The sequence below is a fragment of the Danio rerio genome, chromosome 9 (assembly GCF_052040795.2).
Source record: "Danio rerio strain M-AB ecotype USA chromosome 9, GRCz13ab, whole genome shotgun sequence".
Classification (NCBI taxonomy): domain Eukaryota; kingdom Metazoa; phylum Chordata; class Actinopteri; order Cypriniformes; family Danionidae; genus Danio; species Danio rerio.
Genome location: NC_141029.1, coordinates 25675886 through 25692081, shown reverse-complemented (window position 1 = coordinate 25692081; position 16196 = coordinate 25675886). Strand labels below are relative to the sequence as shown.

The 16196-nt window shown below is 35.7% G+C and overlaps 2 protein-coding genes across 9 annotated transcripts in view; one reads left to right on the top strand and one right to left on the bottom strand.

The window, feature by feature from the left end:
• parp9 (poly(ADP-ribose) polymerase family member 9) overlaps nt 1-6856 on the top strand; it is a 7965-nt gene extending 1109 nt beyond the window's left edge. For 2 of the 5 annotated variants that reach the window (XM_087267851.1, XM_087267850.1), the window contains 8 exons: nt 1237-2132; nt 2357-2575; nt 2659-2868; nt 3484-3553; nt 3708-4250; nt 4360-4484; nt 4966-5122; nt 5806-6856. In XM_087267851.1, the coding sequence (XP_087123977.1) occupies nt 1266-2132; nt 2357-2575; nt 2659-2868; nt 3484-3553; nt 3708-4250; nt 4360-4484; nt 4966-5122; nt 5806-6092 (2478 nt within the window). In that variant the 5' untranslated portion in view covers nt 1237-1265 and the 3' untranslated portion in view covers nt 6093-6856. Of the gene's footprint in view, nt 1-1236; nt 2133-2356; nt 2576-2658; nt 2869-3483; nt 3554-3707; nt 4251-4359; nt 4485-4965; nt 5186-5224; nt 5329-5805 lie in introns of those variants that run through there. The other 3 variants (XM_087267853.1, XM_087267854.1, XM_087267852.1) reach the window with 2 other exon arrangements.
• faima (Fas apoptotic inhibitory molecule a) lies at nt 2296-16196 on the bottom strand. 4 transcript variants are annotated; one of them, XM_087266310.1, is made up of 6 exons: nt 16031-16196; nt 15428-15558; nt 13860-14088; nt 10846-10895; nt 9086-9249; nt 2296-2940 (listed from the first exon to the last, which is right to left on the bottom strand). In XM_087266310.1, exons 2-5 carry the CDS (start codon nt 15539-15541, stop codon nt 9103-9105), a joined length of 540 nt encoding a protein of 179 aa, XP_087122436.1. In that variant the 5' UTR covers nt 15542-15558; nt 16031-16196; the 3' UTR covers nt 2296-2940; nt 9086-9102.

Here is a 16196-nt window from a genome sequence, read left to right as displayed (position 1 = left end):
TTGGCTGGACCAGTTGCCATTTCTGTGTGGAGTTTGCATCTAATCCCTTTGTTCGTGTGGATTTTTTTCTGGGGCTCAGGTTTCCCCCACAAGTCCAAAGACATGCGGTATAGGTGAATAGGGTATATGCGGAGCTAGTGTTTCTTCCCATACTGATAAACCTTCGGTGAACGGTTAATGTGACTTGTTTTCCATTTTATACACTTCTTTTTACAGCATCCATGTTGTAATTTAATTAAAATACAATCAGTTTAATAGACTTTGGCATTCATTTAATTGCTCAAATGTAAAACGACTCTCATGCGCCCATCAGAATTGGCAGGCTAGCGCAGAAGTTCTATTGAATATACTGGGGTAAGATAAATGTTTATATTTTAAAGAAATGGTGGGGAAATTCTAATTTAATGGATTGTTTAATCCACTTTATTTCGGATGTCCCTCAGCCAGTGAGGATTGCTGATTTTTAAAAAAAAACAGACCTTTAAACGTGCAGATTTTTTTTAATGGCATAAAGTTCACCGGAAGCACTTAACCCAGGTTACTGACAAATTAAAAGTCCTTTAGAAAACTTCCACATTTACCCTATTGGGTAGACTAAATTGTCCATAGTGTATGTTTGTATATGAAAATGTATGCATGTTTCCCAGTGATGGGTTGCAGCTGGAAGGGCATCTGCTGCGTAAAACAAATGCTGGATAAGTTGGCGGTTTATTTCGCTGTGGCAAGTGTAACGGAGGCCAGCTAGTCAGTGCTGTGCAGGTAAACATTACTCCTCTGACATCTAAAGGTGCTCTAGTGACAGATACAAGTGGCCATGGTCTTTAGCCTCCTTGGTAGAGCAACAGACTCCCATGCGGAAGGTCGCTGGTTCTGTACCAGCTCGAGCAGGTTGGATGGCGTAGGACTGGCAGGGTTACACAACCCCAGATCAATATAGGGACTAAGCCGAAAAGAAAATTAATCAATGTGTTGCTGAAAAATGGGATTGTCTGACTTGCAGGAAGTACAAATAACATTTAAGAGAAGAACAAATTAAGAACATATGCCAGCATAGAAAGGACAAAAACCTGAAAAGAAAAAAATTATCTTCTTATCTTAGTTATCACAAAAAATAGACTGTAAACGGTGTTCTTGTTATTTTACAGTACATTAACAAATGTTAACAAATATAACTTTTGATATATTGGGTTTGATTGTTTTTATTTTATCTAAACGCTATTTTCTCTCATGCCTTAGGCATCTGTGTCCTGTGGAAGCTACAAGCCATGAGTGACAAAGAACAGGGTCTGCTACCACTGGTTGCAGAGCAGGCTGCCATTCTGGCAAAGTGTGGAAATGCCTTTTGCCATGCTATAAATGAAAAATTTAATTGCACTGCTATTCTTCGCAATATAGAAGATGCGGGCTCCTTTACTAACACAAGTCGTGTCTTTCGTGCTGAAAAGAGGTACTTCACAGACCTGTCCAGCGGAGTGGAAATATCAGTCTGGAAAGATGATCTTACACGGCATAAGGTGGATGCTGTGGTCAATGCAGCCAATGAGAAACTACAGCATGGAGGAGGTCTTGCACAAGCCCTGAGTACAGCCGGAGGGGCAATTGTACAGAAATGGAGTGATGATTATATAAACAAATATGGAATAATGTCAGTTGGTACGGCTGTACGTGGTCCTGCTGGAGCTCTCCCATGTAAACATATCATACATGCTGTGGGTCCTCGAGTATCTCCAAATCCATCAAGGAAGGAGGTTGATCAAGCTGCACCGTTATTAAGTAATGCTATTAGCAGTATCCTACAAATAGTTGTCAAAGAAAACATTTCTTCTGTTGCAATTCCTGCTCTGAGTTCTGGCCTATTCAATTTCCCAAGAGATCTCTGTGCAGACATTATCGTAAAGTCTATAAAACAGTTCAATGCTTTTACTGGGTTTCAAGGCAAGAACATTAAAATCCATCTTGTCAATCATGATGAACCCTCAGTCAAAGAAATGGAGAGAGCTACTATTGCTATTTCAGGGCAGTCCAGCACCTCATACAGTGGAGCTCTTCAGGGAAGCATGACTTCAAGCAACATGATGCGATTTGGAACTGTGATGTTGCACCTTAAAAAGGGGGCAATTGAAGAAGAAAAAGTAAGACTAAAATTATTAAGCATTAAGGAAAAAAAGACCCATCAATCAAAAAGATCTGTAGCTCAGTGACATTTTAATAGTGTTATATTTTCAATTTTTTGACTAACTGCTAATAACTTTTATTTATTTTTAAAGAATATTCATATGAAAGCAAGGAATTGCTTTTAAGTTGAAAAGAAATAATGCATTGACATTCTTCCTTTATTTTGTAAATTTGTTTCCAGGTTGATGTAATTGTGAATACAATTGGAGCAGACTGTAATTTGTCCCTGGGGTTGATTTCGATGGCAATTTTGAATAAGGCTGGCAGAAAGATTCAAGACGACATTAACAGACAAAAATATAGTCCCAAAAATGTGTATGTGACCGGTGGGTATAAACTGAAGTGTCACGCAGTTTATCATACTGCATGTGCATTTAGATCTCAGCCCAACTCCAAACAGGTAAATTGTATTTTTCCCCAGTTATTCAGATCATTCTTGATGTAATCTGTACATAAATTATGTCCTGCTTTTGTTGTTTTTAGATTCTTTATGGGCTGGTCTTGGAATGTCTGAGAAAGGCTGGTTCAAATTACAAGTCCATCTCCTTCCCAGCTATTGGTACTGGTCATCTGGGCTTTCAGAAACAAGAGGTTGCTTCAATCATGACACAAGCAGTGGCAGAATTTGCCAAACAGAACATGACACTGGACGTAAACTTTGTTGTGTTTCCAAAGGACGATGGCATGATGGAGGTGAGGTATTCTATTCGTGGTCCTTGAATGAAGTGACATATAAAGTCACCTGCCTTAATAAAATATTACTCCCTGTAAAGCATTAAATAAGCATCATTTTAGCTTGACTTGAAGTACAAAGGTGGCCTAGTGTTTTTATGTACTGATTAGTACATATTTAGTATGTTGTATTTTATTGACAATTCAATCGGACAAACAAGAGAAAATAACAAAATATTCCATAAATATGCCTGGTGTATTTCAAAGTAAAACAAAAACAAAGTAAAAACAAAATGTGTGTATGTTGACAAATATAAAATGTAGATCAGACATCAGATAGGACAAAAAATGTAAGAAACATACAAGTTTCATGTATTTGCCACAACAGTAAGGAAGATGTTTTAGGAATTAATGTGTTTTATTGTAACACAATTTATTAGTTCAGGTCAGTTCTACTCCTTTCAATTAGCAGGAGCACAAATGCTCTTTTATGAAATGCATCAGAATGAAAAAAATCACTTTTCAAAAAACATCTATTGCAAATTTGTTTTGAATGCATACAATTTATGCACAGCACAGTGCATTTTATTAGATAAACAACTTTTTTATATCTTCTCATTTCATAATAATTTTTAGGCTTTCGAGCATGAGATGAAAAAGTGGAGACAAGAAGCAAAGTCACCAGGAGAACACAAAGACATGACAAGTGAGCAAAATATCTGACCTTGTTTTTTTATGTACTAAAAAGCTTCTTAGCAATTTCATAGTGACATACTGTACTTATAGCTAGAATGTAACAATAAATATACAAATGAAAACATGACATAAATGTTCATATAATACTCTTATATTGTTTTCAGGGTTTGCTTCAGCATCCAGAGAAACCTCAGCAAATAAAACACCCACGGTTGAGTTTCAAAGTGTCTCCACTGAAGCCATGAGAGAAGCAAAAGAATGGGCATGTAATATGCTACAGCAACCAGAGGAGAGAACAATAAAGAATAACCATGTCATATATCTTGGACAAAAAGATCACGAGTTCCTTCTCACTCTCCAAGAGATGTTTGATGTTCGCATTGAAGAGTTCTTCAAGAGTGGTAATGGTGGTATAACTATCACTGGAAGTCCCTCGGGTGTCAGTTGTGCAGCGATTGAGGTGGAGTCCATGCTTTGTAAGGCTCAGAATGAGTTTGCTCGAGCTGAAGAACGTGACATTCTCTATTCTGTGGTTCGCTGGAGTTGTAAAGATGAACCTTGGATACAAACACCTGAAATCAGTGCGATTTTGGAGAAAGCTTATCTGGCAGGGGAAGAACGACTTGAGATCAATAATTACATTGTCAACTTGCTTTTAAGAAATGTGACAGACACCAAGGGGAGCCTAAGCAGTGTGGAAAGGAAATGTAAGTTCTGACATGTTAAATTCACAAGTTTTTATTGTTGATGTTAAGTTTATATCTCATAAGATCTGATGACCGTATTCAATCTTTTTCACTTTTTGTCGCAACACAGGCCTGTTGGCTCCTGTCCAGTCTCTTAAGAGTTCATTTTTTGCAAGAGTACCTGTGACCAGACATGATTCTTTTGAAAAAGATGGAAAGAAAGCTTTCAGTGCTTCCAGGCTCTATATCGTAAAGGTGAGTAAACTGTAATCTCAACCACTACACTACATAATGTATTCTGCAAGAACATCACTGAAAGCTATCTTCATGAACCTATAAAGGTGCACAAGTTTGCTGGACCAACAATATTTTGCTCAATGTAGTCACTGTAATTTCAATTTGCCTTTTTGCTGTGCGTCAGTTTACATAATCTTTATTTCTATAAGCGCTTGGCTTTTTACAATGTGTCAAAGCAGCTTAACATAAATGAAAAAAGCTATAATCTTTTAAATTGGGGAACATTTCAGCTATTCAGGCAGGCAGAAGAGTAGTAAAGAATGATGGTGTAGTTCTAGTAATTTAAAACTGCTTCAGTTCAGTTTTGTATAAAGGTCAGTTTATTCAGTTTATTGTTATGCAAATGACAGTTTACAACGAAGAAGTCAATGAGGAAGTTTAGCACAATGCCATAGTACTAAAATAATCTAATGGCATGTGGTTGGACTGGTTGTTACAGGTGGAGAAGCTAGAGAACATCGTGCTGAAACAGCTGTTTGACAAGAATGGGCAGAGAATAAAATGCCAGCCGAAGCGCCTCTACCAGTGTGTGTCTGCTCAATACTGTGATCTCATCTGCAGAGTAGGCTTTCAGAAGGAGTTTGCCCCTCCTGCAGGTAACAGATGTAAAAACATTCAGAAAAGTAACTGGGTAGGCCCCAATAGCCTAGTGATAAAGTGTGCTGACATATAGCACTAAAGTGCTCACCGCGACCCAGGTTCGATTCTCAACTGGAGGTCCTTTGCCCATCCTTTCCCCCTTTCTCTGCTCCCCATTAAATTCCGTTCTCATCTCTAATGTCCTATGTAACAAAGGTGAACCCCCCCCCCCCCCCCCCCCCCTTATAATATATATAAAAAAAGGAAAATGAATTGGTAACGTTTTCTTTTCTTAAAGCATTACTAGTAAGTTTATGCAGTGTTTTTAAAGGGATAGTTCACCCCCCCAAAAAATTATTTACTCGCTCTTTGCTCACCTTTTACTTGTTCAAAACCTTAATGCGTTTCTGTCTTTGGTTAAACACAAAAGCAGGTATTTTGAAGAAAGCTGAACATCTGTAACCATTGACTTCCATAGTAGAAAAAAACTTCTGCGGAAGTCAATGGTTACAGGTTTTCAGGTCTTCTGCGTTCAACACAAGGAGGAAACTTATAAATGTTTGTAAAGTAAAGGGTATGCAAATGATGACAGAATTTTCAGTTTTAGGTAAACTGACGCTTTAAAGTATAAATATTGTTATTTTGATGTTAAACCTCAGGTTGCAAGATCTTCATTCAAGATGTTTTCCTTAATTTCTAGAAAAAAAGTATGGCAATGGAATTTACTTCAGCAGTTCAGTGAACGGAGCCCTGAAGCTGTGGAGTAATCCGGAACACGAACAGTACATCTACATTATTCAGGCACAGGTCCTCACTGGGAAATCCGCATATGGTTCTCCAGATTTAATTTTGCCCCCTTCCTTAACAGGAGACCCCTTGGAGCGTTATGATAGCTTGTCTGACAATGTAGAAACACACGTCATCTTCAGCAGTCAACAAGCTCTTCCTGAATACCTGGTCATATGTGCCAAATCAAGCTCTGTTTAGATGCTCACATTTTTTATTTGAAAATTGAAATCATTAGTCTCCTATGACTAGGTGAGTTATGATTATAGACATGATTAAACACTATTAAAAATGTAGATAAGTTCTAAACCTAAATTGAATCTCGCTTACTCTGCAGGTGAAAAATTGGGGTTCAGCATAATTTCTTTATTATTATTAAATAAATTACACTAGTACAAGTGTATTCCATGATCTAACATGACAGTATAGACAACTTATCTTACAGATTTCAGCATTGATGATAACGAGAAATGTATCTGAAGCACAAAATATACATATTAGTATGATTTATGAAGGATCATGTGATCTCCGCTTTGACATTACAGGAATAAAAATGAAAATAAATAAATATATTAAAATACAAAACAGGTAATTTTCAATTTTACACTATAAGATTAATTGAATTTTTGGTGTTTAAATAAATGAAGCTTTGGTGAGCATAAGCTGTTTAATTTCTGCATGAAAATTTCAGACTAAAATTTGTATAGTTTTTTTGTATTAAGACATTTGTAATAATTGGTGTGAAATGTAAATAATCATGGTTTTCTTGTTTCTCTATCGGTTGATCATAACAGAATAAGGGTTAATAGTTTAAAAGTATGCCTTTTATCAATTAATATAATACTAGCAGTCTCGGACAGTTTATTTTGTGAGTAATCAAAATCTTCAGATTCAATATGATTTGCACAGCTGAATAATATGGAATGCTTTGACATAAATAAAAGAATTCCAAATTCCAAAAAAAATTCTCTCATTATTGCTTTTATCTGAACATAATTGTGAGATAAAATAATTTATATATATATATATATATATATATATATATATATATATATATATATATATATATATATATATATAAAATAACTTTTTAAAAATTATTTTAACAGCAAATATAGCGATTGTTTTAATACTGATATCACCAGTCTAATATTTATAGAAATACATTTTAAGAATGTTTTAATACAAATCAAATTTTCAGCAAAGACAAATTGTAAAAACTATTATGGCTGCAGTCATTTTACACGTGTTAAGCCAGGCATACACTACGATTTTGGGTCAGATTTTGAGCCAAATTCTCTATCATATGACTCCCTATTGCCCCCTATAACCTCAAACTGCACTTTTAAGCCATTTGAGTGGTATCTAAAATTATAGTGGAGATTATGAAGTGCACTCAATCCATCCCACAATGCACAGCAATAATGAGTCTACAACCCATGTACACTTAACAGCTAGAAAATCCACAAAATGCACTGAGAGCTCGAGCGCCGAATAAATGGGTACATCCTATAGTTGTAAGCTTAAAAATAAAATATTCTTTAATTAAAGTAACATTTGTATATGACAGAAATCATTCATTCATTTTCCTTCGGCTTAGTCTGTTATGTTATTTATTGGGGGTCACCACAGCAGAATGAACTAACAATTTTATTATAAATAGACAGCTAGCTAAGTGTAAAATAACTATTACAAGGGGTGACCTAGGAAGTTGAAAAATCACCAAACAGCAAAGCACAAACAAAACGGCTTCCCTTCTGGTGTACTAAGTGCCCAAATTCACTCACTCTTTTCATTCATTCCTTCAAATGGACTACATTAGTAGACTAATGTAGGGTATTGTGAATGCTGGGATAGGGGGCAATTTTGGATACAGCATATGACTTCACCTGCACAAAACAGAAACAGGCACACACACTTGCAGGTTCAGTGGGGTGCAGTATTAACTGATATATTCCAGAACGCAAAGATAACATTTAAATGGTAAAATATTCTGTTCACATATTTGCGAGATATAGATCTAATTAGGAAAAAAACATCTACTGGAATGCAGACTGGATATATCACACTCTGAAGGGCAATTCAGAGTGAAAAACATCATGAGTGCCATATTAAAGTGTCGTTCCAAACTGAAATAAAGGATTTTGAAACTGATGGACACTTCAGGCCATGATCCTTTGAGCAGGGAAATTATTTGGTGTCACATAAAGGGACCCTCCAAATGGATTTAGGGCACAGAGATGAGCCCTTCCAAATGTAATTTCATGTGCACAGTGTGAGCAGTCAACTCGCTGCTGACCAATCGGACCGTATTGTGTGTGCACTATGCACATAAATCGTGAGGTTTGGTTTTACATCACGTGATCTTTCCATTCATTTTGAAAAAGTCGCACAGTGTATGCCCCATCTTAGGCAAATAAAGCTTGATTTATATTTAAATTCTGGTACTTTTTTCAGTTCAGGCTATACGCTGTTCTAAACAGTGTGTCAGGATAAGATGTTCACATATTAGAGTTGTTTAAGAAGTAAGCTAATGCCAGCAGAAGATGAGCACATCACATGACCTTGAATTCACCAGACAAGAAGCTTGAACCACCAGAAATATGCTATTGTCAAAGGCCTTGAGACAAAGTATCCTAAAACACAGTCACATTAAATCATATTTTCCTAAACAATATTATTGCTGTATTCTGACCCTTTATGAGTCAGTAGATTTTGGACATAATTCTCTAAACTATACACATTCATTTGCAATCCATACTTAGACCAGTTTTATCATGTATTATTTTGAATTCTAACTTAAGAATGTTTACACATGATCAAAGTAAAATAGTAAAGATATAAAGATAAAGATATATTAAAGATTTATATATTTTTTGCAGTGGATCTAGGTTCAGGCATCCACAAATGTGTGTATGTATCACAGTAAACTTCACTGTAAGAATATAAAAACACATTGACATCACTTCCCGAAATAAAGAAATTGCCCATTTAGAGAGAACAATTATATCTGATGTTGCTATAGAGCAACATAAATTAGTGTTTGTAAGACACGTCTGTTTCTCATGCCTCAAAGTGGACCATTACTGAACCAGCACATGCTGATTTGTGGTCAGAAATGAGCACATGCTAACCCAACATCCGTATATACTGTACACTCTTCTGATGAGGATGGATCATCCAGACACACTCACACAGTCATTTAAACAGCTCATTCTGCCTCTGAGATCTCCATGCCGTCCACCAGCAGTGTGTGAATGATGCCATCTCGTCTCTTGCCGCTGCTCACAGCTTTGATGCAGCAGTCATGGTCACCCAGAGTGAAGTGTGTCTCTGTACCGTCCTCCACGAACTCACCCTGAGGGAGAACAACATGACAGGTGAATGCTTTTCTCTTGAAGGGATGTTGTTATGGTAACCAGGTATGCTGTGTAACTGGTATGCCAGTATGTCCTTTCAAAGTGACAATCATCAAACATTGTTTACATTTTTACATTTTCATTGCACCATCTGTCCTGTCAGGGCACTTAATGCATTAGGTACTTCATTAAGTCACACCAATACATAGGATGACATGGTGGCGCAGTTGTTAGCGCTGTCGCCTCACAGCAAGAAGGTCACTGGTTCGAGCCTCGGCTGGGTCAGTTGCCGTTTCTGTGTGGAGTTTGCATGTTCTCCCCGTGTTTGTGTGGGTTTCCTCTGGGTGCTCCAGTTTCCCCTACAGTCCAAAGACATGCAGTACAGGTGAATTGGGTAAGCTATTGGGTAAGCTTAAGTGTATGTGTGTGAATGAGACCATGTGGGTGTTTCCCAGTGATGGGTTGCAGCTGGAGGGGAGTAAATCCTGCAGGAATCACATGAGATAGAAAAGAAAATCCCTATAAATCACGTGACTGCAATGGGCCAGTGTGTTGGAATCCTAATAACATGATACACAAATTTAAACACAAAAGTAACTTTTATATACTGAACTATAAATTTGAATTTTAAATTCAATTCTAGTTGCTCTTTCTCTTTTTACTCTCCTACTGTTTGGTGTGACTGGTTAAGTGAACATACACATACATCCATAACATTTAGGGGTGGTAGTGCAAAACACCAATAAAATAGACAGGATTTTACCAACTTTTTTTCATGGGATAGAATTTATTTATGTGTTGGCAGTGGGTCCAGTCCTGTGTCAACCTCTAGTTTGCGTTGTATATAATGTGCTGTTAAAGTGAGATTAAATTAACAGTTTTCTCTCCAGACACTCCTGAGACTTTGCTATTTTAGATGTGTTACTAATTGGGGTGCTAAAACTATGTAACATCATTAATATTATAATAAAAAAATATATATATGTATATATATATATATATATATATATATATATATATATATAGAGAGAGAGAGAGAGAGAGAGAGAGAGAGAGAGAGAGATTTTTTTGAAGATTTCTTTTTGTCCTTTTTGCCTTTATTAGATTGCCTTTATTAGACAGGAATCGAAGTGGGAGAGAGAGAAAGGGGGTAGGGTTGGTAAATGTCCTCGAGCCATGATTCGAACTTGGCACGCCCTGAAGTGCTATGGCATCATATGTCGGCACACCAACCACTAGGCTACTGTGCCAACAATAAAATACAATTTTAATAGTGACACTGCATTAAAAATCAATTTGTTAACATTAGTTAATGCTTTAGACATCATGAGCTATGATATAATGCTTTCTTGCAGCATTTGTGATCTTGGTTGACATTATAAATGTTATATTGTTCATTTTTATCTCAGTGTTTGTTCATTATTACTTAATGTTAATTTATGCAACTTGAAATGTTAAATAATTAATAAATAAAAAGTGCCTCCAGAATGTTGTTTATTGGTTGTTAATGACACCTAATTGTTCAAAGTGTTATTAAAATAATAGGAATAATTGCTTATAAAATAATGGTGAATAAATAAAGCTGCTGGACTTACAGCTGTTTCCATTTTCTGTCCATTGCACCATATATCCATGGTATCTTTCTCTGTTGAAGATGAAAAAGTTTATTAGTGATGAATTAGCAGGTTGCAGGATGAGTGGTAAAGATAAAAACACAATATAAATCCTGCTTTCAATCTGTGTCATAATCTTTAATCACCTTTAGACTCTGACTCACTGTGTAGGTAGGACCTTTGAAATAGTTATATTTTGTGTCTTGTGTTAAGCTTTTCTTGCTGCCATTTGAGTTGTTTGTACAGTTACGTCTCAGTTATGAAACATACCCTCTATACATCAGCACAGTTTAAAACATAAAACAAATAAGGTAATCAGTAACATGACTGGCATGTTCCCAAAATCATTCATTCATTTTCTTGTCGGCTTAATCCCTTTATTAAACTGGGGTCGCCACAGCGGAATAAACCGCCAACTTATCCAGCAAGTTTTTTTACGCAGCGGATGCCCTTCCACACACAGACACACTAGGGACAATTTGGCGAACCCAATTCACTATACCGCATGTCTTTGGACTGGGGGAAACCGGAGCACCCGGAGGAAACCCATGCGAAGGCAGGGAGAAAATGCAAACTCTACACAGAAATGCCACCTGAGCCGAGGTTCGAACCAGCGACCTTCTTGCTGTGAGGCGACAGCACTACCTACTGCGCCACTGCCTCGCCTGTTCCTAAAATATTTCACAAAAAACATTTTTTCATTTTAGTGATCCATGTTGCTGTGTAAACATGCAGTTTGGAGGACCTAACTGCACTAAATGTTTTATCTTTAACGAGTCTACTTTTCAGCATCAAATACTTGTTAAGGATTTATCACTAAATAAATTTTTTTATATTTGAACATGTGACTGGACCTGTGATTGGTATCTAGTGGAAAGTCTTTAAAACATTTCCTACTACACCCATATGAAGCATAACCATAAGTCAAAGGTCTGGAAAGTTATTGTAAGTTTCTCTTTCACAGTTAAATCTAACCAAGTCATATGCTCGATACAAAACGCCAATGTTGACTAAAGCCACACTTTCTGCTCAGTAGCGCCCTCATGAGGTTAAAACTGCTGTTTTGAGAATGTTTGTTATTATTCATCATAGTTAGTCCTACAAAACAGAAAAAAAATTCTGAAACCCTAGTTTCAGGGACAGTAAAACCTAGTCAATTATTCTAAATGAAAGGAGACCCGATTCAAAACAAACAGTTATAAAGAGAAGACTGATGGGTATGGAGTCAATCTAGGGCCATATATAATTGCAAAACAAAAAATAAAGTATTGAGCAAAAAATTAAAAATGCATGCAAATCTCCAAATATTGCAAAGCAAAAATAAATTTTTGAGAAATAAAAATTCATTTTGCCAAAAAAAAAAAAAAAACTGCAAAGGTAAAATAAAGTTTTGTGAAATAAAAATATAATTTGCAAACAAAAAATAACTGCAAACAAAAATCAAGTAGTGCAAAAAGAAAACAAAATAAAAACACTAAAATATTTGCAATAAAAAACTATATATATATAATTGCAAAACATTTTTATAGCATTGCTTTTAGAAACCAAACATTACAAGGGAGTTTGGTGTTTACAGCAGGCTCGGACCTACTGGGCTGTAAGACCACCTCTGTGATACTGTGTCTCCAGCTGATGACGAGGGGCGGATGCAGGTCCATGCCTGCCTTAAATGCACAAGTTCCCTTGACTCCGCCCCTTGTCAAATCAGGGCCACAAAGTGAAATGTGCAGAAACGTGAAGTGCAAAGAGAACACAGCATCGCAAACTCAAGTTTGACTACAAAAGTAAATTAAATTGCAATTAGCTGGATGGGGTTTTTAAAGGCAATGCTATAAAAAAAAGTTTTGCAAATAGTTTTCTTTTTTAATTGCAAATATTTAATTTTTTCCTGCAATGCTTGATTTTTATTTGCAGTTCTTTTTTTGTTAGCGAATTAAATTTTCATTTCTTAAAACATAACTTTCCCTTTGCAGGTCTTTATTTTTGTTAGCAAAAATAAATCTTTGCTTTGCGATTTTTGGAGATTTGCAGTTATTGCTCAATACTTTATTTTTTGTTTGCAAATTGTTCTTTCATTTTGCAAGTATATATGGCCCTTGATTGACTCCATAGAAGGAAATCATTACATTTGTATAACAATTTCAACTTACATTTAACTTAAAAGTGGACACCCCTGTTTAAATGTTAATATGCTAGGTTTACGGATTCAGCAGCTTCATTTTTATTAGCTGTGCAAAACCATGCTATGTTGCTTGATGTTGAAAACTATTTCTTGTCATAATGCTTTATTAATTATCATAATATACATAGCATAAACAGATTTACTCATTAACTTACTTTATAAAGCCATCCGCACATTGGATAAAGAAGCATTATGCCATAATGCGATAAAAAAAAAGCTTCCTTTCGTAAGGTTACAGTGGTAACGTTTAGGCTTTGGTGTTGTTTAAAAGCAAATAAGTCCAACAGGGTCCTTGCACCATCAGTAATTAAAACAGTAAATATTTATTTTAAAAAAAGAATAATAGAAAAACACAACAGAACAGTGAGTGCTTTAAAACACTATTCACTCTCACTTTTTGCCTATTCTACAAAAACCTGTAGAAATGTGTTTCTGAAACTGCTGTATTGCAGGATCTTGCTACTTATTTTTATCCCAAGAGAGGTGTCTTCTCTTGCGAAGCACCAATTAGTTAAAGGGATTTGTAATCTTTTTTTAACCTTTATTTAACCTAAAGCTAATCACTGCTACTGTGTGGCAGGTCACAGAGGTTAAGTGAGGAAAGGATTTCAGCATTTTTAGAGATCTGCTGTACTGTTACTTATTCTGTTCACAAGTTAATGTTTAATACCATTTCAGTTTAAAATTAATTCTTGATTTTTGGATGATACACTTAAGCAAGTGTCTATAATGCAGAGAAAACAAAAGGTACAACATACCTACAGATAAGTCAAATCATGTTTATTTGAGGAAGCTGTGAGCAGGTATTTCTTACCCAGAACCACCCTGCAGTCAATGCCGTCCAGGTTGAGGAGCCATGTGCTGGTCACTTTAGAGCGGTTCTCCATATACTTCCTGAGGCTCTGTCCATTAATCTCTAGAGTGTATTCATATGCAAAGCCACTCACTGCATCGATGTTAATAGTGGCCTTTGTATCTGTACTACCCACATTAAAAGTCTCCTTTCCAACCAGTTTGAACATCCAATCTCTTCTTATGACTTCCTGTGAAAATTCCAAACATTTCTGTGAAGCACTTTTACTTATTTTACAATCACCAGTATGAAATACTCTTGTCACTTTAACTATAATTTTCATAATCATTATCTATTGATGGTCACACTTTATATTAGGTAATCCTAACTACTACAGTATCATAATAGAGTTGTACAGTAAATCCTTGCAAGTGTATGTATGTGTAACTACGTACCAAAATGTACTTACATAATAATTATTGTGTATCCAATTCCAAACACTATGCAGTCAGTATTCAATAACACTTAATATAGTGTGACTCTAATGTCCTGAGATTTAAAGTGCATAATTATTCAGCTCTTTTATTATGAATTCTTAAAGTGCAGAACTCACTATTCTTCCTGCATATATATTTTTTTATTGATTCAAATGACAAGAAGCTACTTGTTCTACTAACTAAAGTCAATTTTAGTTTAGTTTTATCAAATTCACCTATAGCACATGTCTTTGGACTGTGGGGGGAAACCGGAGCACCCAGATGAAACCCACGCAAGCACATACATTAGGCATGGGACGATAACCGTTTTTAAGGTACACTGAGGTTTGGAAAAGGCAAGGTTTTAATACCGCCAAAATTTTCTGTACTATCGTCCCTAATGTATGTTTAAGATTTAATATTTACCTTTTTTTGAATAGTATCTCAAGCAGAAAAAAATATCCAAAAATGCCATTTTAAATTGTAAAGAAATCTGTGTTTTTCAAACTATTGAAAACAGCAGAAGTCAATGATTCATTTGAATTATATAGCCTGACATGTTTACTGCTCCAAAATATCATAAATCTTTCAAAAAAGAATATATTGTTTTCAAAGGGGAAAAAGTTTTTTATTTATTTATTTATTTTTTATCCAGACATTTAAAAAGAATATATTTTAGAGCAGTAATCACAGTACCGTCATACCATGATATTCTTATCTAAGGTTATGATACTGTCAGAATCTTATACCGGCCCATGCCTAACATTCGTACACACTTCTTTAATTATTCTAATATTGCTAAAGCAACATCCAAGTGCAACTAAGATTTCCCCCTGCTGTTTGTATTAATTTGATTAACATTCATAGAATTACTTTCTTATTGTATAATTATTCATAAACAACCAATTTCCTTTAATAAACTCTACAACTTTGTTAACAAACAGACTGACTACAACTCACTTATTCAAATTGTTAGTTGTTGGTGGTGTTGCTTTTGTATTATTACCGTTATTTAATTTTATGTTTTAATTAATTCAATCACACAAGAAAGACAGCAATTCTACAAGATTACCCAGAGCGTCAGCTATGTGTGTAAAAATAGATGTCTGTTACCTTTCCATCAATGTAAATAACTCTTTTTCCTGTGGTTGTGCCATGTTCAAATTCAATCCTGTGCACACCATCACTCAAAGCCACTTCCCACACAGCTACCAAATCTCCAGACATCCTCTGTACTCCAATACCTTAGAGAGATATGAACACAGACATGATTGAATTATTATCTCACATAAATGAAAAACGAAAACAGACTATTACATGAGCAAAGCAGAGCGTGAATGTGCAAATGTAAATAATATGTAATTAGTAAAAGTAGACATGTGTGATTAATCGACTTTACTGGTGTTAATCTGCTGTCAGTGTTCATATCAATAGCAGTGGGTTTCTTTTTTTGTTTGAAAATCAATAAATACAAATCATTAACGTACAAAACGGCGACCGTTAAACGGCTTTACGGAGAAAATGAAAATAATACTGGTAACTTATGGGAATAATATTTAGTTAACGCTACATGACTGACTACCTCTTTGTTAAAAACAATCTCGATTTTAAAAAGTATGGCTAGCGATGTGTCAGAGCCACTAAATCTGTTAGCTGAACAAGCTGTCGGTCATCCAAAACACAAGAGTCAGAGCGGTAAGAAATACATGTAATTACCGGTCCAGATCAGAGCTGCAATAAAGCGCGTTTCTGGTTTTATTAAATTCGCTTTTCCACGCGGCAGAAAATATCAACACATCTGACGCCGAGAGCATCAACGCGAAGAGCTTCAAAATTAGCCAACAACAAATCTGCTCCAGCTAACAACAGTTACTATGGCAAC

Coding starts and splice junctions, on each gene's coding strand:
- faima (XM_087266310.1), bottom strand. CDS start 15,541: ATGTCTGGAGATTTGGTAGCTGTGTGGGAAGTGGCTTTGAGTGATGGT. Junction 14,089..15,427: donor TTATTTACATTGATGGAAAG/GTAACAGACATC, acceptor GAATTTTCACAG/GAAGTCATAAGAAGAGATTG. Junction 9,250..10,845: donor GACAGAAAATGGAAACAGCT/GTAAGTCCAGCA, acceptor GTTCTCCCTCAG/GGTGAGTTCGTGGAGGACGG.